General features: G+C 34.2%; 1 protein-coding gene across 2 annotated transcripts in view; it reads left to right on the top strand.

Moving 5' to 3' along the window:
• The window catches only part of LOC145695036 (uncharacterized), a 229,282-nt gene that overhangs the window by 168,895 nt on the left and 36,582 nt on the right, over positions 1-23,805 (top strand). The window contains exon 1 of one of the 2 annotated variants that reach the window (XM_081771866.1): positions 10,836-11,189. The exons of the other annotated variant lie outside the window; for it this stretch is intronic. Coding sequence (XP_081627992.1) covers positions 11,172-11,189 — 18 coding nt within the window. The 5' untranslated portion in view covers positions 10,836-11,171. Of the gene's footprint in view, positions 1-10,835; positions 11,190-23,805 lie in introns of those variants that run through there. 2 annotated transcript variants of the gene reach the window in all.

Genomic DNA, 23,805 nt, shown 5'->3' with positions numbered 1-23,805 from the left:
TCCCGGCGCCCGGGACAATCGCATCGGTCGCCTCGCCCACGAGATGGCCCTGTTCAAACACATGTACTTGTTTCTGGTTTTTTTTTTTTTTTTTTTTTCAGCCAGTCTTCAACTTGCTGTGAATAAATTCTTTTAAAGGACAAATCAAATGATTTAAGTTCATTACTAGTGTGAGCTGGTAAACACACAATCTTCACACCTTTGGCTCTGGCTAATTCGATTACTTCCAAATTACGAATATGTGTGAAACGACCACTAAGCAGAAGAACTACAGGTTTTTTCTGGCGTTGGACGAACAACATTTAAGAAATGTTTGAACCAAACAGTGAAAATATTAAGCTGAATCTATCCCGAAACATGACAGATGGCATTTGAACCATGTATTGTGCCATTTAGAAGCCATATTTTTCTTTTCAGGAAATACAAGACGTGGTGGAACATAATGACCACTTGCACTTATAGTATTATAGTTATCAGAGAATCTTCTTCCAATAACGGGATTGATTTTTCAGTAACGAAACTGATCTCTTACGTTTCAAACTTATAGCTTTAGAACTTTTTCTTCAAAAGCGGTAATTTTTCTTTCGTCGACATTGTAAAATTAGGTTGGATCATTCTCAATAGATTGATATTTATTCTTGATCACTGAAAAAAAAAACAAAAACAAAAAACAAAAAAAAAAAAAAAAAAAACGATCTTTCCGTTAGAAAAATGACTTACTCTTGCAATGGAAATTTTCTCAGGAATTCTGAACCATAATTTGGGATGGCGTTTTATGAAGCCCTTAAACCATTTCTTTCCAGCTATTTCATTTTCCACACAGAAAGATATTTTAACTATATTTCGTAGAGCTATCTTGTAGGGCTATTTCGTAGAGCTATATGTAATCAACATTTCAAGAACATATGTCATTTCCGATCATTTTCTATATTGAAACTGAAAGTCATAGAATTTACTAAGTGGCCTCTCCAGAGTTCTGTAAAGGTAACCAAGAAAGTTCTGTCTCTTTTTCCCCCACCGCCTTCGAACATCGATTTGTCACCCAAGACGTACCTGGAAGATCACAAATAGTTCCCATCAGCATCGACAATCTTCTACCAACGTTCTGGAAGGCCATGGACTCCACCGACGTAGAACTTGATGGGTCGTGAAGCGAGGAAGGTATCAAGTGCATTTTGCACCTCTACTAGGGATTTGAACTGGTATCCTCAAAGTTGAATGTCCAAGGAATAGAGCAGGTGATAATCGGACTGTTCGGTGGTCAAGAGTATGGCGGATGCAATAGTACTTCCCATCCAAAGCGTAGAATGATGTCCCGACTCATCCTATCCATTTGGGGCATAGCGTTGTCCTGCAACAAGAGGACCCCTTTGCTATTCAGAAGTGCTGGCTCCAGAGTTTTGAGTCTTTCTTAAACACAGCTCAACTGCTGACAGTACACAGTTGCATTGATGCTCTGCTCAGCTGCTAGCATTTCTCGATGCACGATGCCACGAGCAGTCCACCAAACACACAGGAGGACTTCCTTCTGGTGCAGAGTGCTGATTTCGGCTGTTTTGGAATCGGTTCATGGGATGCTAACGAATGATGACAGCGACGTGGAGCTTCGTAGAGGACCCACTTCTTATCACATGTCAACACCCTGTCCAGAAATGACTCCTTCCTCAGACGAGACTGCAAAGAAACACAGGTGTTTGCTCACGTTGCCTTCTATCCCGGAGTCAAAACATGTGGGACTCATCGACCCAACTTGTAGTGCTTCACAGGAGGACATTCATTTTATACATGTATTGGTCTTTCTGCACTGGTGCGTCTTCGAGTGTCTAGTCAACGCCCATAAACTTGTTAAACCACCGCTGAACTGTCCGCGTAGTCACGACACCCTCACCAAAAGCTTGGCATAACTTCTGCCCCTCTACAGCGGCGTTTGACTTCAGTTTGAACTCGTACAGCATACACGCCCTTATGACGCTTTGTGAAGGTTCCATGTTCACTCTGTTCTTACACACATTCAAGGTGTAACTGAACTGTCACAACTAAGTAGTTTGTTGGATATACCCACCCCAACAACAAACCTTTGCCTTATCTCCATTTTGTATTCAACTCACGGTGTGAGGGTTAATTGAACAAGACCTCCACAAAAAGCGACAGAACTTTCTTGGTTACCTTTATATTATTATTATTATTATTATTATTATTATTATTATTATTATTATTATTATTATTATTATTATTATTATTATTATTATTATTATTATTATAAAACAGAGTGAACATGGAAAGTTTTTTTACCTTGGATCATTCAAAGTATGATCCTTCTGCAACCACATATCATTCCGTCCCGGGTTTCAGTGCATAGAAGGATTTCTGGAAGTCCTCTTGTAGGATGCTGTTGAAAACACTTGTCAAAGCCCTCTGGATGGCCGTTACGTTATCAAAGTAGGAAACTTTGAATGCGGACCTCAGTTTAGGAAATAGAAAAAAATTGCACGGGGCCAAATCTGTGGAACTGGGAGGAGGGACAATACACACATCCCCTTTCGGGACAAAAAGTTGCACAATCACAGGCTTGTGACTCGGGACATTGTCAGGGAGCAGATACCATTGAGCATCACTCGATCCTCGGACCTCACACGTTTGTTGCAGTAACCGCTTCAATATTTCAAGGTAAAATGAGACGTTAACTGTCTGTCCTGTAGACACAAATTTCTTATGCATAATGCCCCTACTATAGTAAAATCAATTAGCAAAAGCTTGATTTTGGATTTTGACTGGCATAGTTTTTTGGCTTGTGAAGAGTTAGGATATTTCCACTCTGCACTCAGACGTTTCGTCGACGGATCATATTGAAAAACTCATAATTTCATTCCCAGTAACTATACTCAGGAGGAATTTAGGATCTCTATTGGTGTAGCAACCAGTTCTTTAAGGTGAGCAATACTGTCCTTTCTGTTGGTAATTTGTTAAGAAATGAGGTACGAAACGGGCATAGACCTTCCTCTGGTTGAGATCTTGGATTATTATTTGCCACGTAGTTTCGTTGTTCACGTGCAATTCCTCTGCAAAGAGATTCCATTAATAGTGGCAAAAGTGATCATGATAGACTTGAAGTATAATGAAGGATGGTTTATTCGAGGAAGTGAGAAATGGGACAAATTTGGTATGGTGTGTTATGTGATCAGAGCCGTAGCTAGAGATTTCGGCGCCCGGGGCGAAGTAGAATTCGGCGCCCCTACACTCATCTTACTAATCTTACCAATCATTATATATATATATATATATATATATATATATATATATATATATATATATATATATATATATATATATATATATATATATGAAAAGCAGCTTTTGTTGTTATGCTACGCTGAATTTTTATAAATCTTCTTGGAAAGACCATTGCAACAACTAAAAACGATCATTATGTACTCTTTTTCAAATAAGAGCTGTTTTCAAGAGCCTTATTTTGGACTTTTTGTTAAGATTGACAAAACTACGTTTGGTTGTATACAAATTCACTAGGAGAACAGTTCAGGAAAATTACTACTATGTACAACGTTTAATACTATCGATAAGAAATTATATTTCAATACATTAAAAACTGTGTGCTTCTAAATTGTTCGAAATGGGTGACAGTGTTAATTTCCAATAATAATTGTAAACATTTTAATTTTATTCTGTATGTGATCACATCAGTAGCATTTTAATTTCGATCTTTTTACGGTAAAAAATATTTTGTGAAATGTAATGGAAATTCAGAAGGAGCCTTCTTTGTGAATTTCTAAATATTGATCGATGGAGGTGAAGAATGTGTTCAATGTTTGTACTTAAAATCCAAAATATACTTTGGCTACTACATATGTCTGAAATTATAGTAATTACTTAATTTCTTAATGAATGAAAGTTCCGAATTTAAGCTACTTATTATTAATTAACATATTAAAATACACTAACACGTACTTATATTAAGAGTGTGCCTACTTATGTTTTGTATGTATGTAGATAGATAAAAACATCACACAACTAGACACGTATGCACAAAATAAAATGCTGACAATACAAAAAGTTGATGAAAAAATGACCCCAATAAATTCCTTCAAACTGGAAGAATTTCATATGTTAATGGAATTTAAAAATAAGTCATTGGTAGTGATTAGTATCTAAAAAAGTTGAACTTCTTTGGGCTAAGTTCTGATCCCTTAAGTCCCTATTCTACAACTGCTTGAAGTTCGAAAATGTTATTGTTCCCCTCGTTTACCTTTATTTTTAATATTATCGCACAAACAGCAGCTTGAATGTGTCTCTTCACTCTTCCCACTTTCATACCTTCATTCTCACCGTAGCACAGTGGGGCCGAACCAGGCAATTCTTAGCAAAAACTCGAAGAATGAAGTAAAAGATTGACTTGAATAATTGGTTATAATGAAGCCTTAATAGTGTACACGTAAGATAGTGTGCAGGAAAATAAGTGATAGCAACTTACAATGAACTCATGGGACGTGTAAATTTGGTTATCCGCTGAAGCCGGAGAGAAGATAGGAAATTGATTTTGAATGCGACTATTTCTACATTGCGTGTAGATATTCAGTGACTGGTAAACATGGTGACACGACCGACATGTATGTATCGTTTTGTATATTTAGAATATTGATGTGATATGTAGTCAATAATCATATTAGCAATGATGCTAATATCATTATAATATCCTTATGATAATCCCCTACTTAATATCATATTTGGAAAATGCTGTGGTACTGAAAGCATATAAAGTATGGTCAAACGATAGAATGGCATTTTACTAGAAAATATGGCATAATATGTCTGTGATTTTTTAATATGTCGTAACAGAAACATTGTTCTTACTGTATGCAAAGAGAAAACCTGTACATATTTGCACGTTTGGAAAATATAGCACATGAAAATGTTTGAGGAAAACCGCATTCTGGGTGCAATGCTGCTTTTGAATTGAGCTGGGATGAATGTGAGAACAAGTGTTAGGTTATTAGACATGCACGCAGTGACAAAGTTGAATAAAGGTCGATTCTGGGAATTTTGCCCCCAGACCCATCTTGTTTCCAACATCTAGTCATACTTCTCTGTCATTCACCAACAGAACTAAACTCTAGTCAAACATATTTGATTAATGGTGGCGACATTTTGAAACGCCAATGCTAAACAATCTATGAACCATATTAAAATGGTGTTGATCAATTCAGTATTGTGTTTTTGTGATGCATGCACAGAAGTGACATTGGAATCAACTGTAATGAGCCTCCGCTCGCTCCAGCTCAGAGTGTTCCAATCAAGCTATGAAATGAGCTCACGTAATGCACGATGCAATATACGAAACAACCTGAACAGGTTACTGATGCTTGTAAATCATAATATGTTTAATGTATCTGATAATATATTCATATAGAGAACTTGTGATGAGATAATTTTTATGTATTGAAGGTCCTTGCATCTTCATTGTCATAACGAATCCTCCACAACTTTGAAATAATTTTGAGAAGCAAGAACTTTTCTTCAATTTTATTACTCTTCAGTTGTAAAATGAACAGGGGCGCCGGAATCGGGGGGGGGCAAGGGGGGCAGTTGCCCCTCCTGAAATTTTCAAAGGGGGCAAGATACTCGTTTTGCCCCCTCACTTTCAGACTGTAAAAACATCACACAACACTGATTATATGAACTAAGTTTTGCTTTTTATAGTAATGTGAAAAAAATCTCTATTTCAGATTCATCTTTCTCTTTGAAACAAGGGACTGCGCGCTTTTTCTGCCCCCATGTTAGAGAGAAAGAGTTAGGAAAAATAATTGAAAATTCTCTTTATTTCCATTGGTGCACATTCTCAAAACACTGTTAATTCTTTTAAAATGGTTGTTCAAGTAATCTTAAGTCTGCAATATGAAACGAGTCGTCGAGCGAGATTTTAAAGTTTGAAAAATAAAACAGTTTAAATGAGTAACAGGATATTTAGGGCCTAAATACATTTTCCATAAAGTTAAATTAATGTTCTTATAAGCAATATCCAGAATGCAGTAAGGTTTGTAGTGAGGAGGAAAAATGTATAAGGTAGGATTAATAATTCAGAGCATATGAAAAATGCGAACTCTATTGTCGTTCCGTTCGTTTAATAGTTTCACTACCATTTTTTTTCGGAGTGGGAAACATTAATATATGGTTGTTTTAAGTTGTTTTCAAACGTATATATATAAACGTGTATATATATATATATATATATATATATATATATATATATATATATATACATATATATACACATTTCAGTTTCGTTTTTTGACGTGGGAAGGGTAGGACATATGTATCCCTCTGATATTTTTATGTGGGACCTATATGTCCCAGTGGTATTGAAATGAATGATCATCTTGTATTTTCAATTATGAAACGTATATTGTCAGAAAAACAATAGGGTCGTATTTATGAATACAAATCTTTTACATTTCGGCATCCTTTTCCAAATTATAGTACATGCAACCACTGCTTTATCACTAGCACATTGTTCCTCACTTTCATCTGTTCCATTATCACTTTCATTGTTCACGTTCACTTCCACTACTGTCTATTTGATAATTTTAATAAGAATTCTGTGAACCATTAGCAGGCTTCTCTTTACCAGTGGAACATCGATTCATAGCAATAAAATGTGGTAAATTACCAGGGGTCCTCTGAGAATGTATCGTGGGACACATATGTCCCAGTGGTAGTGAAAGGGTTAAGATATGAGCGCAGAAACAGAACACCTGTTTCAGCTCTCCTTTCACACCAAGTTTGTAAACAGGAATAAGGAAGACAGTCACTGCTTATAATAACTAGTAGTCTTAGATATTTAGCTCGCAGTGGTCAAGCAATCAGTGGACATTTGCATAGTACGGGTAATTTGATGTCACTCTCTGATGAAAGAAAAATGGATATGCCTGTTCTGAACCAATGGATTAATCGACAGGATAACTAGCTTAGTGCTGATTGAAAAAATTTTAAAGATTATGGGACATGCAATATAGAGAGACTTGGTAGCAGAAGTTAAAGAATCTCCATTTTATGAAATCATAGCCGACTCCACGACTGATATTTCAAAGAAAGAACAGTTATATCTGTGTGCGCTGTATTGACTCTGATTCATGAAACCCAACAAAATATTTATGGAAATGATCACCCCACATGGCACGAAATCGGAAACAGAATTCACGATCAAAGATATTCTAACGAAACCTAACCTGAATGCAGAAAATATACGCAAACAGTGTCATGATGGTGCAGCTGTCATGTCAGGACGATTGAATGGTGTGCAGAAGATAACTTCGACTCAACATCCGAAAGCTATATACATTCATTGCAATAATCATGCATTAGATCTACTATTGCAGGAAATAGCACGAAAATGCAAATCTTTGTGTAACGTGCGGGCCACAGTGAAAGACGTTTGAAATATCAACTTGGATTCTGCAAAACGATAGACAACATACGCACGCCGACATTGTTCTTGAACCCTGTAAAACTATCAACGAAAGTAATCCTAAACATTTGTTGCCTGTTTGTCCTACTCGCTGGCGTGTTAGGCGAAAATCTCGAATCAGATTTCAATCTAGTACAAACGAATTCAAACCACATTGGAAAAGGATCATCAGTAATACAAGTGGCCCAAATGATGATCAAAAAGTAATTCTAAAAGGGTATTTGAAAAGAATAAACAAATTCGGAATGATATTTTTTCTGATAGTCAGTATACGTTCTTTTGTACCTTGCGAATAACGGGCGAAAGTGCTTCAAAATTCTGAAGCTTCTGCTTCTGGAGCTAAAAGAGCAGCAGCGATTCTATCTAGAGGACACTCGGACAGTGCATACGAACGGACAGTGCAGTGTTTTATAATGTACAAGTTACTTTCTACTACAAAGTGCTACAAAGTTTTTAGTACTAAATAGCAATTTCTAATATTACAGTCTACGAACGGACAGTGCATTTGAAAACATCTATAAGGAAGCAAAAGAAAATGCAAACAGACTACACTTATAATTGCCCACTTCATCAAGATCAAAGAGAACACCAATTAAGTTGGAGCAGACCGATAATCCTTCTATAGCAGCTACTCTAGAACCTGTATCAGATCTTCCAAATATGTACTTCGAAATCATTGACTATTTGTTGAATGAAATGCAGAGTCGTTTCAATCAGCCAGGCCTCAAACAACTCATAAAACTCTAGAAGATACTTTCTGAAGGAGCTATATGTGCTGGTGGGCCTCTCTCAAGAGAATATTTGAAGTAGGAATTGGGAGTTCACTCGTCGGATTTTAACCTGGATAGATTATGAGCTCAGCTCAGGCTGCTTCCACCTACTTTGATGACGACTGAGTCGCTGACAACCATCAGAATATTAAAAAGTATTAGTGCTGAAACCCCAACTGTTCGCAGCCTTCTCGACCAAGTTGTTCGTCTAGGAACTTTCGTTCTCACTATGTCATCTTCTTGAGCATTTGCGAAGGATCATTCAGCTATTTGCATCGTCTAAAGACATATTTGAGGACGTCCATGACGCAGGAAAGATTGGCTCATCTGCTGTTGTTGCATATGTGTAGCGACTAGACTTACACACCATTGCAAGAGAATACATATCAAAGACAAGTGAAAGAAAAGATACTATTGGTCAATTTTGAAAAGAAATAAATGTAGAATTAAGTAAGTGAAATTATTTAAATTACAAAATAGCACTTAAAATTCAACATAAACTTGAATTATTTCTTATTAATTGTGTCGTACTTTATTAGTGTAAAGTGAAGTGAATATAATGACCTTAGGAAGAGAGGTGAATGTTATAACAAACTGGATATACTGAAGTAAGTGTAGTAAAAAAAGAACAAATAAATCTGGATAATTAGTGTAATTGAATTTTCTATATAAATTTTATGAAGTCTTTAGTAAAAATTCCAGTTTTCCATTTCTGGTACGAAGTCAAATAGGTAGAAAAATATATTTTCTTATTTTTTACTTAATTATGTACCCTGTTTTATAATGTACAAGTTACTTTCTACTACAAAGTGCTACAAAGTTTGTAGTTCTAAATAGCAATTTCTAATATTATAGTGTACTGCAACACCAGAACTGGCTTTTAAAAAATATAACTTTAATTTCCTCCTTTCCAAGTGATTTAAATAGCTTTAAGATTTTTTAATAATGTCCGTGTAACCACGTCCAATATAGTTAAAAATATGTACCAGTATATAAAATGGTAAAATTTGTACTTACAAACAGTCATTGTGAGCAGTACAAATTTTACAATTTTATTCGTTTTTAATTCTGATTTCAGTGGTTGAAAATTTCTGCACCAGACCAAAGTCCAGCACAAAACTCACACGGGATTAACTAATCTAAAGATGTAAACTAAGATGCCTCTCATAGATGGAAATTTCACTCTCACGAAACTGTTTACAGCTTCATTATATTATTATTATTATTATTATTATTATTATTATTATTATTATTATTATTATTATTATTATTATTATTATTATTATTATTATTATTATCCAATCCAATACATTACAAACATATATTCATATTATCTTACCTATGTTACATTCCCGTGTCTAGTTTCAAGATAGCAGTTTGCCCCCCCCCCCAGCTGAAAAATACTTCCGACGCCACTGAAAATGAATAAGTACACTCTTCCTTTCATACATAAGAATATAAGCCAATCGTAAATTGCCAAATCAAAGCATATTGCCCACGCGTTTCTTTATGCCAATCATATAATCTGTTATATAATTTAGGCGCGAATATAAGGGATATTTCCTTTTATGATTAAAACTCTATGTTTTTGATTAAATAATGTCGAAATAACATTATTGTAGCCACTGCATACGCCGAACTAATTGATTTCAATTTTCCGCTTCATATTGCGAATTCTTATTTTTGCCAAGAATTCAGTGCTTTGGCCCCACTGTGCGTCGTGATTAATCCGATTGGGTAGAAAAACGTTTTGAAGTCAGCAAATTCATCACTGTCAAAACGCCGAACACGACTTTGCTCGTTTCTGATTTTGAAAATGCTCATGCGTACACTATAAGTCATTACACGGCACCTTGTATACCACATGTCATTAATAAATCATGTATGATAGATCTTCAAGTAATAAGTAAAAACTTGTTGTGACTTATTTAAACTCTTGCATTGCGAGCGAAGCGAGCAAGAAAATTTTTAAGAAATCTATGTATTTCATTAATAACCTACAGCAATACTTATCTAATAGGGCGCCAATACTTTCTGGGGGCGACTCGTCTTTTACTCATGTTCAACGCCACTTTTTCTTTTTTCTTGCTCGTGCGGCGCCCCCTTGCTGTCAGCGCCCGGGGCGGGCGCCCCGCTGGCCCCCCCTTAGCTACGGCTCTGTATGTGATTGCGAAAGCCGATCCCTACGCCACCACTGGTCCGTAATGCTGGTATTGTGTTGTCTTGGCGAAGAACCGTATAACGAGAAAACCTACAGGAAATAGTTTTAGTAACATAAATGTCGTGCAACAAGGAGACTGACAAGTATTCTTCGAGTAGAAGAGCTTTGAAAAGAGTTTTGTTCGTTGGTAGGCAGCGAATATTAAGAAAAAGGAAGACCGAATCCTTTATATGCATATTTTAACGACTATTTCTTGTGAGGACGTATGAAAATATATTCTGTATACTTGTTTGTGGATGTGGCGTTAAAAGCAGACGACGTTAAAAGCAGATTTAGCTGTCTTGGTGTGTTTGAGAATGTGAGTGCGCTGAAAGGGATCTGTAAAGTGAGAGTTAAAAATTGAAGTGGTTGTTGAATGGTAACTGGATCTGTAGTTGGTTGGGTGGGACGAGGTGCAGAGTCTGGGATGCGACTACTAAATACGAGCATTGTTCGTCAGGCTGTGGTTTATAGCTTACTTCCAATGTTAGTCGAGACAAGTGAGACATTCAAGCGACTGTTGGAGATTCGGACAAATCCGTGATTGATTAGGCAATGTTCATTACCCACAGACTGATGGATTATTACAAGTAACAGTGCTGTGATTGTTGTAAATCTGACAATTTTCGCATTGTACAGGAAGTCGAACAGATGAACATGAAGGTTCTAGTGTATGTCGATGATGATATATACTGTATAAGTGCCAGTAATAAACAGATAATCGATGGTATTTTGTGAGAAGGTAAGTAGTTGAAATATGTAGTATATGGCAGCACCATTATTGTTACATATACGCGATGGTATGACCTCCTAGGTGAAGTTCGTCTTAAATTTCGTTGTCAGAGTATGATGGGTTGACCCCTTCGTATCACGAGAGACAACAATGGCGGGCGTCAGTGGTTCTTTCTGACATATAGTGGAAATAGATACTGAATACAGAATACTAAAGGAATTACGGTTTTGTAAGGATTATTTTTTAGACAAATTTTTAACATTCATATTTTGAGCTCAGCAAAACTTTGCTGAGTATTTGTTACTTCACTAAAACACATTGGGAAGCTAGGAGAGACTCTTTATCATCTATTGACGATATTCAGAACTTTACAGTCACTTTACTTTTCTCGGTAAGAACAATATTTAGATATTGATTCCCAGTAATTTGTGTTAAATCATTCGTACGCATAGACAATGTGGCATTTAGTTATATAAGAAAACACATATTGACAAAATAATGAAAATAATCAGATGAAATTATTTAGAATGCAGACAATTACGGAAAATTTCAGTAAAATGTTTATTTTGCTGTGCTAGAGCTAATAGTTGGGAAGTTTCTATTGCTGATCTACTGGTTAGCGCGTGCGTCTTTTGGTGCACATGGTCTCGGATTCGATTTCCGGCGGGAGAGCACAAGAGATTTTAATTTTACAATCATTTACTTTCATCACTCATCCGTCTCCTTTATCCTAAAGGGAGTAAACGTGGGACGTTAAACTATAAATTTAATTTTAATAAATGGGAATAAATCCTGTTGAAAGAAGTCTAAATTAACCAATTCAGAATCTTGTGGGACACTGTAGCTCAGTGGCAGAACGCTTACCTCTGTTGTGTGAGGTAACTAGTTCGACTCCAGACCAAGTAAGTTTATGATGGAAAACATTGTGTTCGTGGATTTTCTTCCACATTCTCATTCTACCAAGTCTTCCATCATCATTCATTTGTCTTAATCATCCATCTCCCTAAAAGGCATAACCGTGGGGCGCTAAAATTGAAAGATTGAACTTTTTCTTGTCTCTTGAGTAGACACAAATTCACGAATCGTTCTTGTAAGTTCCAGCAACAACTCCAGAATCGGAATACAGTGATTCAATGAAAGCAAGTCACTAAGAAGTAACAGATTACATGGAAAAAGAATCGAGAAGGAAAACTATATACATTTTATTAAGCATGCCGGCCGGTTGCAGCAGCTGTTACTGCTATTCAATGTCAAAAGTGAAAGGTGGATGACTTTCTGAAAAGTGCAATGGACGCATTTGGTCAGCATTCTTACATGTTAGCAAAAAGAAAAAGGTAAAAGAAAGTAAAAGTGATTCAACATAAATATAATAACTATGCAGTAATCCATCAGTGGTAATAATAGAATTATTATTATCTACATTGTATAACCACAGTGCTCTTACAGTAGGTGAGAGGTTTCAATTTTATTGGCTACAAATGTATCCTCGTTTTGCCTTCAAATGGAATGATATTATTACGTATCTTTTAGCAGGGCACTTAAAGTAATTGCCTAGTAATGAAAGCAGTATGTTGCTGAATACAATAGGAAGTAATAAGTTTCAAATGTGACCTTCAATATAGCTATTGTTGTATGGTTGCCAGGTAGTAATCATTGAGAATTTCAAGCTAAACAATAGATGTTTTCCTCTCTACATTGCTAAACTAGTGCTCCGAAAAAAAAAAAAAAAAGCTAAGTATTTTTCTAGTAGGCTTTTCTAACAGTGATGATTTCACGAGGTGGCCCGGGGCCAAGTTGTCTTACGGAACTACGAGTTCCTTTCATGCTCGTAGGATTAGCAAATATCCTCTTTCATCAGGACCAAATCAATAATATCTGTACTGGTTGTCTCCCTCAATATATTATTTTTGCTGATTTTGTAACAATTTGAGAAAATTGGAAAATTGAAATAAATAATTTCATCTCGATTCTTGCAAATATTTGTATCTACAAGAAGACAAAAGATGATTTTTAGTGTAGAAAATACGGAGATTAGAAATTTAGCAGGATCACACCGTTGATTTTCTGTACCAAGTCTGTTACTTAAGCAGGATCAATCTGTACAGCCGCATTTGTGGCCTCCGTCGACACAGGCAAGATATAGAAAATCATGGATATACAGGGTTTTCATAAAGTCTGGACGGATTTAATTTGCTTATAATTTTCATAAAAATGCTCATAATGAAATCAAATAAAGTGCAAACGGTAGCGGAAGGATTAAATTTTTACCTGTAATCTGCACCAGCTCAGTTCATTCACCGCCACACCTCCAACTGGGCGCCATTTACGTCCACTTCTGTGGGCTGTTGATGATGCTATCCCTTACCCTGCTCACTGTTGCAGGCGATGTTGGCTGCCTCCCACTTCGAGGACGGTCCAGGACGCTTCCTGTCTCCAAGAACTTAGCATGCCACTTTCGGATTGCACTCTCAGTCGGTGCCGGCTTTTTGAACTCTTTGGTGAACTTTCGACACAGCAGAATTGGTGATTTTAGCTCTGCGTACCACAGAACACATTGTGCTTTCTCTTTCACCGACGCCATCTTTGATACGGTAAAAAAAATAGTCTTCCTCAGAGGAGTTTTTCAATTATTTATTTCTTTAAAAGACACACACACCAATACAGCTTACAACTTACTTTTAACAGTCAACATTGAAACAACAATGAAAACAACAATGGATGGAATTTGGTAAGAAACTGACCCTTGCCCTCCCTCTCCCTCTCTCAACGTGTTCAGAGTTGCCGCTTATCTAACAGTGTTGCCAACTAAAAATTTAATCCTTCCGCTACCGTTTGCAATTTATTTGATTTCATTATGAGCATTTTTATGAAAATTATAAGCAAATTAAATCCGTCCAGACTTTATGAAAACCCTGCATACACAATATTATCTGGTTTTGTGCGGACATCACAGTCTAGAAAATCTGCAGTACAACACGGATTTCCCTAGCATTACAGTTTTCATGCTGTGGTAGGAGAAGCGACAGGGAGGTCGCACGTAGCCAGAATCTACGAATTTTCCTTGTAAATGCGCTTGATTTTTCTCTCCATGTATTGACTACAAAGCAAGTGTGGGAAGTGTGTATTACGTCAAACTCATTTGTCTGCTAATACTGGGCGGAAAAGATAGCTATAATTTGTTCGGCAATAGCATCAGTGGATACGTACCGATAATGAAATTTGCATTTTATGTTTAAAGTATGCTCAAAGCTGTATAAAGCAGTAAAGAAAATGTCATTTAAAGGATAAAAGAGACATTTATACTCGTTCATAGTTTTAAATATATTTTTCTTTTTTTTTTCAGTTTAACGTGTGATGATTATTTTTATTCTAAAGGAGACTGATAAGTAATGAGAGTGAATGCTTGTGAATATAGTTCTTTTGTCGGAACCGAACCCGGAATCCGGAACAGAACCCGCAATCACATGCATCTTTTTGTCTCACTAGACCAGCAGTCAGGGCTTTGTAAATAAATATTCTGTTGATAGTTTTTTTTTTTTTTTTTTTTTTACTTCATGAAATTGGGTAATTCTGAATGTGTGTAATCAGTATTTTCGTAATGCCACTTTTCGCCTCTGCATAGTATTAAAAACCCCTCCAAGGAAACATCTGAAGTCACCACTGTTTCCTGATGGTTTTCAAAAAGTACTTGCAATTAACAGCAAATCTGAAGGCACAATTCCTAAATATGTGCTTTACAATACTTTTAGAGGTTTAGAATCAATTTTAATGTACTTTAACTAAGGGTATCTACCAAAGGTTCGTGACGCAAAATGTTTAATTGAAATTTCATATCAAAAAAAAAAAAAAAAAAAGGTAAACTCTCTATACAAATTATGAACTTTTCAAAAATGTATACAACTGTATAACTAACACATTAACAATATTTCTTCAATCGACTGTTTGTCCAAAGAGTGGGTATTGGAGGTCAAAAATATTGAATAGATTTATGTCATGCACTGAGAAAAATCCGTCCTCCGGACAGCAGTATATTGCACAAATATACGGAATCCTTATGTTTACTACATAAATTTGTAGTTTGCATACGTTTCCATATGCTATATATGTACTATCCTTTTCCTGTTTAGATGCCACATCATACCACTGCAGGATGTCTCACATCTAACAGTATTCCGTATATTCCATACGTCTGTTATATGTTATATACGTCCATCTGTATTTGACATCCTGACCACTTCTTTCTTTCGTACGGAAAGTGTGTTTATTCGGAATACTTATATGGAAAGAACGTGCAAAATGTACTTTTTTCGGTTATACATTTACTGCAGAAGGTTGTACATTAAGTCCGAAAAACTATCGGATTTACGCATGTAACCTACGTTTTTACATATACCACATATGATGTGACAAAACGTACACGTAGATTCTATTTATCTACAGGAATATAATTAGTGGCAATGATATTAATGTTGGCTACGGGACGAGAAGTATGGTTTTCATGTCTCGTCTCGTCTCGTCTTGTACTGCTTTTCTCGCCTCGTCTCGTTATGTAAATTAATGACTAAATCTTTTTTTAGTTTCATCTAGAAGTTATCGATCAGCATCCTTTCCGTGTGACCAAAGGTCCACAAAAGGTGTGATATAACAACATTTAAACCATATTTATTATAATAATACATTATGTAATGACGTTGATCATTGTGTTTGTGCAATCACTGTATCAATTTATAGTTTCTTATAGTATGAATCATCCAGTACGAAAACTGTATTTGAGATCTAAGACGTGAGTGATATAGTGTTGCTTAGGAGACTCATGAAACTTTTTCGCTTCTCCTCGAATTTGAAAGTGAACTTCTCGTCTTACGAGCAACACTAATTAAAATATACAAAATTAACTGTCAATATCTTATAACAACTTTAAGTAACTTTAATTCACTTACAAAATAGTAATTTTAAAAATATGCGACATTTAAAGAATTTTTTGAGGGTTCATAATGGACTGTGGACGGAGTGAACTACTACCTAATTGGCTACATATTTCAATTGATTTGTAGCTCAACGTTCTTTTTCAGTATCGAAGCTCTAATTAGCTAAATAGGTCAGTTAATTTGTAGCTTAACGTTCGTTTTCAGCATCCAAGCTATAATTAGCTATTTAGGTCGGTTGAGTTATAGCTTAATGTTCCTTTTCAGCATCAAAGCTAAATATAATTAGCTAGATACATTGGTTGATTTGTAGCTTAACTTTTCTTTTCAGCATCGAAGTTATAATTAGCAAAATAGGTCAGTTCATTTGTAGTTTAATGTTACTTTTCATTATCGAAGCTATAATTAGCTAAATAGGCCAGTTCATTTGTAGTTTAACGTTCCTATTCAGCATCGAAGCTATAATTATCTATGTAGGTCGTTTGATTTGTAGCTTAATGTTCCTTTTCAGCATCAAAGCTATAATTAGCTAGATAGGTTGAATTGTAGCGTAACGTTTCTTTTCAACATTGATGCTATAATTAGCTAAATAGGTCAGTTCATTTGTAGCTGAATGTTCCTTTTCACTATCGAAGCTATAATTAGCTATATAGGCCAGTTAATTTGTAGTTTAACGTTCCTATTTTAGCATCGAAGCTATAATTAGCTATGTAGGTCGGTTGATTTGTAGCTTAATGTTCCTTTTCAGCATCAAAGCTATAATTAGCTAGATAGATTGGTTGAATTGTAGCGTAACGTTATTTTTCAGCATTGATGCTATAATTAGCTAAATAGGTCAGTTGATATGTAACTTAACGTTCCTTGTCAGGATCGAAACTATAATTAGCTGTTTAGGTGAGTTGATTTGTAGCTTAATGTTCGTTTTCAGCATCGAACCTATATGGGACCTATAGTTGCTTACAGCTTAATTTGGGATTTCTTCCTCCCTCAATTTTCAGATAATGCCTCATAATTAATTGACGTTGAGCATAAACTCTGGTCCATGTTGCACAAATATAAATATCAGAAGCCAGATATATGACAATGAATGATTTTGTTATTTTCAATCCAGAAAGTGTGAGGGCTAACATTTCATTCTTTTTCTACAATTGTAAGTAATGTAGTATAATTAATTAACGATTTGAGCACAAAGTCTAACTTGCACGGTACAATTCAGCACAAATTGAGTACTAAATATTGAGATAGTAGAGATTTAAATCGAGTTGAGTTGATTTTAGTTTAGCGTCCCTTTCAGCAGCGAGGCTATATGAGACGTGGACCTACTGATTAACGTGGAATCCGAACCACATGAGCTCCCGCCGGGAATCGAACCCGGGTTTCCCACGCCAAGAGATTTAAATCGAATCTTGAGTTGGTGGTGTAGTCAGCACCGCGCCTTAGCCTCCTTACTTCTTCAGGTTTCTTTAGGTTTTAAAGAGGCTGAGTGAACTTTAGAGTCGCGTTTGAAGAGGGTAAAACGAGAAAAAATGTCCGCTACATCAGAGATCAAACCTGGGGCATTCAATTGGCAGAGACGCTTTACCGGCTACGCTACAGTAATAATAATAATAATAATAATAATAATAATAATAATAATAATAATAATAATAATAATAATAATAATAATAATAATAATAATAATAAAAAATCACCGATACCAAACCATGCTACAAATACCAGCAAAGTCCAGTATTTGAAAATGATAAATACAAACTCTACTGGGATCAAGAAATCAGAACAGTTGTAACGGTACCTCAAAACAGACCCGACATCATTATTATCAATAAAATGGAGCAAGAAATAACCCTCATAGATGTAGCAATACTATTGACTCATAACGTACCTACAACATTTAGTACGAAAATAAGCAAATATAAAGACCTGGCTGACAAATCAAAAACTTATGGAAATTACAGAAAGTTACTGTAAGACCAATCATTGACTCAACTACAGGAATTGTTCCTAAAAGTATTGTGACACAATTTGAACAGATAAACGCAAAATATCTGCTAACAAATCCACAAAAATCAGTAATAGACAACTATCGTAGTTAGAAAGTTCTTTGAAGAACTCTTTAAATAATCTGCACTTACGGGAGACTGTCTTCAGATTACTAAGCTGAAATCGGTTTAAACCGAGATGCAATAATAATATTAATTACAAAAACTGTACCACCGAGCGCAACTGAGTCAATGCTAATTAACAAAAATACATCCTCAAAATTGGATGACAAATCTTTGAATCCTTCTGATATAGGAATGAAGCTTGAGGAACTCTGTGCTCAAATAGCTCAATTAACAGCTAGTGTTCAATTTATGTCTAATCAACACGATGAATTGTTGAAGAAACTTGAACTAGAGATTAAGGGCAATATTCAACGGGATAAGGATATAGCCAAGCTAAAAGCAGAAAACATAGAATTGAAAAAGCAATTAAAATTACAGGATGTAGAAATAAATGATCTTAATCAGTATGGACGTAATAAAAATATTGAAATACATGGTATACAGGAGCGTACTGGTGAAAATTTAAAGGAAGTTGTAATCGACATGGCTCAAAAATTAAGAATAAAGTGTGGGGAGGAAGATATTGATGTTGTTCACCGATTATCAAACAGTAAAAATAAACCAAAAGAAATAATTGTACAATTTACAACGCGCACAGTGAGAGATATGTGGTTGACTAAAAGAAATACGGGTTTAGTTAGTAATAATTTAGTATCTGGAAGTAATGATAGTAGAATATTTGTGAATGTAAATTTAACTCCTAAAAATAAGCAATTATTTTGGAAAGCTAGAACAGCTGCAAGAAATACACAGCATAAATACTGTTGGGTAAATGGCAATGGACAAATTTTAATTAGGAAAAACGAAAATAGCCAGGTTATGATTATTAAAACTGAAGAAGATGAACCAGGATTTCTAAATGCTATTCCAGTGTAATCTTGAAATATGTAGGCTATAATTTAAGATGGCAGTAGTTAAAAGTACGTTTGATATATATTACCAGAATGTGAATGGGTTAAAAACTAAAATTAACGAATTTTACCTAAGCTCTACCCTGTTTAATTTTGATTGTGTTGCCATTACTGAATCATGGCTAAGACATGAAATATTTAATAATGAGTTGTTTGACGATAAATATTTGGTCTACAGAAAAGATCGTAACCTAGAGCGTAGTAATATGAAAGATGGAGGTGGTATTCTCTTAGCTGTTCACAATAATTATATCTCTGAAAGAATAACAAGATTTGAATTGCCAGATAATGAGGATTTGTGGGTTAAAATTCAGTTATCAGATTTAACATGTATATATATATGTGTGTAGTTTATTTCCCGCCACATAGTTCAGAAGAATTATATTTAATTTTTTTCGAAATATTGAAAGAATTCAATATTTCGAAAAAAATTAAATATAATTCTTCTGAACTATGTGGCGGGAAATAAACTACACACATATATATATACATGTTAAATCTGATAACTGAATTTTAACCCACAAATCCTCATTATCTGGCAATTCAAATCTTGTTATTCTTTCAGAGATATAATTATTGTGAACAGCTAAGAGAATACCACCTCCATCTTTCATATTACTACGCTCTAGGTTACGATCTTTTCTGTAGACCAAATATTTATCGTCAAACAACTCATTATTAAATATTTCATGTCTTAGCCATGATTCAGTAATGGCAACACAATCAAAATTAAACAGGGTAGAGCTTAGGTAAAATTCGTTAATTTTAGTTTTTAACCCATTCACATTCTGGTAATATATATCAAACGTACTTTTAATGAACTAACATTATCTCAAAATGTTTTTATTATAGGAGATTTGAATTTGGTGCTTTTAACAGATTATTTGGATGGTAACTATTTTTTAAATTTGCCTAATTTGGAGAACAATGTCTTACATAAAGTAATTTTTTTAAATTTCTCACAAATCAATAAAGTAAGAAATCTAAACAATAGAATTTTAGATGTTGTATTTACTAATGTATTACATGTTGAAGTTCTTGAATCTGATGTTCATTTTGTTCAACCAGATCGTCATCACCCATGTTTGAATATTAGTATTCCGTTTTATAAAAACTGTAAGACACGAAATGAAATGGAAGACGTAGTCTACAACTTTTGTAAGTGTGATTTCTTGAAACTTTATCAGTTATTGAGATGTAAGAAATGGGATTCCTTATATGAGATTAAGGATATTGATAATTGTGTCGAGTTTTTCTATTCTGAATTATATGGAGTTTTAAATGAATGTACACCTAAAAATATCAAGAGGAAACGTTCATATCCAACCTGGTTTACTCCTGAAATAATAAAAATGTTAAAGAAAAAAGAACGTTATAGAAAGAAATTTAAAAAATCAAGACTTTACTCAGATTACATGCAATTTGTTGCACTAAGGACACAAGTAAAAAATAGTATTGAAATAGCTTTTCGTGATTATAACAACGCAATAGAAGAGCAAATTGTAAAGGAACCTAGGAAATTTTGGAACTATATTAATAAGAAAAAATCTTCAAACATAAATCAATTTGTACTTGAATATAACAAAGAAAAAATTGTTGACAATAAATTGAAATGCGAAGCTTTTGCTAAGCATTTTCAATCAGTATATAGTTCTGAAATACCTAATATTAAACTATCAGATATTTTTCTGAATGATGTTTCTTCGATTGTAGATACAAGTCACTGGATAGGATCACTGAAACAGAAGTAATCGAAGCTATTGACAAAATGAAAGGTAAAAGGTCAATTAGTAATGATGGTATACCATCTTACATTTTTAAAGGTTGTAAGGAATTTATTGTTAAGCCATTGACCTACATATTTAATCTGTCTATCACTCAGTGTTATTTTCCTGCAAAATTTAAAATATCAGCAATATGTCCAGTTCCAAAAATTAATCCTGTAAAATTAATACAAGACCATAGGCCGATAAGTTTGATTTCTTCTCCAGCTAAAATATTCGAATCAGTAATCTGTAAACACCTGTTTAATCACATCTCACGATATCTCTCTGATTCCCAATATGGTTTTAGACATAATAGATCAACAGTAACAAATTTGTTGAATGTAAGTCAAGCAATTAGTGAAGCTCTTACCGTAAGGTCTCAAATTGATGTAGTGTATACAGATTTTAAGCGAGCCTTTGATTTGATTAATCACGAAATACTTCTTAAAAAGATTAAAGAATTTGGTATTTCAAATGAATTAATCCGACTATTTAAGTCATATTTAAGCAACAGAATCCAATATGTAACATATAATAATTGTAAATCTAAACAATATTCTGTATATTCTGGAGTACCACAAGGATCCAATTTAGGGCCTTTGCTATTTTTAATTATGATAAACGATTTACCTGAAGAGTTCCAATATTCTTCGTGTCTAATGTTTGCTGATGATACTAAATTATACAAACAAATTTCTACAAGAGATGATTGTGAAAAATTACAGAGAGATCCGGTGAGGTTGAGTGAATGGTGTCAAAGAAACAAATTTGAACTCAATATTTCAAAATGCAATGTTGTAACATTTTCAATCACAAAGAAACCTGTTATATTTAAATATAATATAGGGAATCAAGTACTGGAGAGGAAAGAAGTTGTCAGGGATCTGGGAGTATGGTTTGATGCAAATCTAAAGTTTACATATCATATGGATATCAAAACAAATGAGGCGTTTAAAATGCTTGGATTTATTAAACGATCGTGCTGTCATTTTAAAAACACAAAAACAACATTAACATTATATAACTCTTTTGTAAGAACAAAATTACAGTACGCTTCTATAATTTGGGAACCATACTACCAAAAACCAAAGCAACAAATAGAAAAGGTACAAAAGAAAATGTTAAAATATATTAGTTATAAAACTGATAATATACCAAGTCGTTATGTAAAATATCTTACAATATACTTCTCAGGAGGTTTCAGCTTTTATCACTGGAGGATAGAAGGTTTATTCAATGTGTATTGTACTTGAAAAAACTTATTGATAACCAAGAGGATAATATGTCTTTCTTAGGTAAATTACCATTCTATTGTCCTCGTCAAAACCTGAGATTCAGACAAATGTTTCATATGCCTGACAACAAAACAAATTTAGCAAAAAACTCTCCGTTGTATAGGATATGTGATAGAGGCAATAAAATACATTCTATGGGTCTTGACATATTTCAATTAAGATGCTCAATATTTAAACAAAAATGCATCCAAATGTTACTTAATAAAGTGTGAAGATTGTTATTATATCTGGTACTTATTGACTGTACGTGAACAAGAGTAATGGTTAGTTGTTAGAATTACTTTACATGTAGCACATTCTGCACCATTATAAATTAACAATTTGTGCTTTGTAATTGCCTTCGGGTGTTAAGTACAAATAAAATTATTATTATTATTATTATTATTATTATTATTATTATTATTATTATTATTAATAATAATAATAATAATATTTTTAAAACTTCTATGGTATTATTAGTAGTAGTAATAATGATTTTAGCTAGAATACTAAGGATTTAAAAACTTCAAGTTAATCCATGCTTAAAAGCATCACAGTTCATCATAAAATATTCAAAAAACTATCATTTAAATTCAATCCGTGTTAACCAAGAGTTAACAACCTTGTAATATAACCACCGGATAGTCTTTTGGTAATTTGTAAGGAAGGCAAGGTCCTTGTGGATGTGTGGATACCCAATAGTAGGCCAGTACGAACTTCACGTATTGGCACCCAGCTATATTTGAGAGAAAGTAATACGTGACTTTAGTACACTACAATTACATATTTCTTTCACTATATATATATATGTGTGTGTGTGCATGTGTGTATCTGGTTTAACAATAAACTCAAAGAAATTGAAAGTTGATAGTTGTTTCTTCGTTATTTAAGATGACGATGCATGGGGGAAAAACAGAGAAAGAAAGAGATTGTAAAACAAGTCCGAAAATATTTTAACACTCTTATTTTTAACTTCCGCTTACGACAGATTTTTGCTTTTATAATAAACACTAATTCATATCACACTGTTAAGATGGGACTATTACTCTTACTTTTTGCCGCCAGCTTTGATGTTTCGGATTTTTAAATATCTATATATACTCTCTTCAAGTTTGCTTCACGTAATGGATATAATTGCAATTATTAGTATAACATGACTAATGTAAACTAAAATAAGATTTAAGATGTACTACAATTTTGCATAAATAAATGAAGTGTTTAAAGTATTTGTGTGAAGTGGCTTGGCCTCAGCATTAAGCGAAGTATACAGTTGTGACAGAGGATACGGCTATCTACATCAAAATCAACAAGAAAGGTTAAATCAATTAAGATCTCACTCTATAGTTACTTGCATCTCGGATTTTTTTTTTAAATGAATAATTATGCAATAGTCTTGTTCGAAGTATCAGATTAACAAATACTCTTGAAATACAATAGTCTCTCAACGTACAGCCTTGTTGAAAAGAATCTGGCCACTTTTCTTTTTTTTTTAAAAAAAAAAAAAACCTCTGCACTTTTATCTACGGTTGAAATTCACTCGAACAAATGTGTTTTTTTTTTTTTTTTTTTTTTTTTTTTTGCCGCTAACTGAGATATTTATTTACAACCGAAGTAAGTGCGGTTGGTACACACGTTTGCCACAGT

The sequence above is a fragment of the Thermobia domestica genome, chromosome 9, assembly GCF_964235325.1.
Source record: "Thermobia domestica chromosome 9, izTheDome1.hap1.1, whole genome shotgun sequence".
Taxonomy (NCBI): domain Eukaryota; kingdom Metazoa; phylum Arthropoda; class Insecta; order Zygentoma; family Lepismatidae; genus Thermobia; species Thermobia domestica.
The sequence above is the reverse complement of the archived record's forward strand: the minus strand, read 5'-3'. Positions and strand labels throughout refer to the sequence as shown.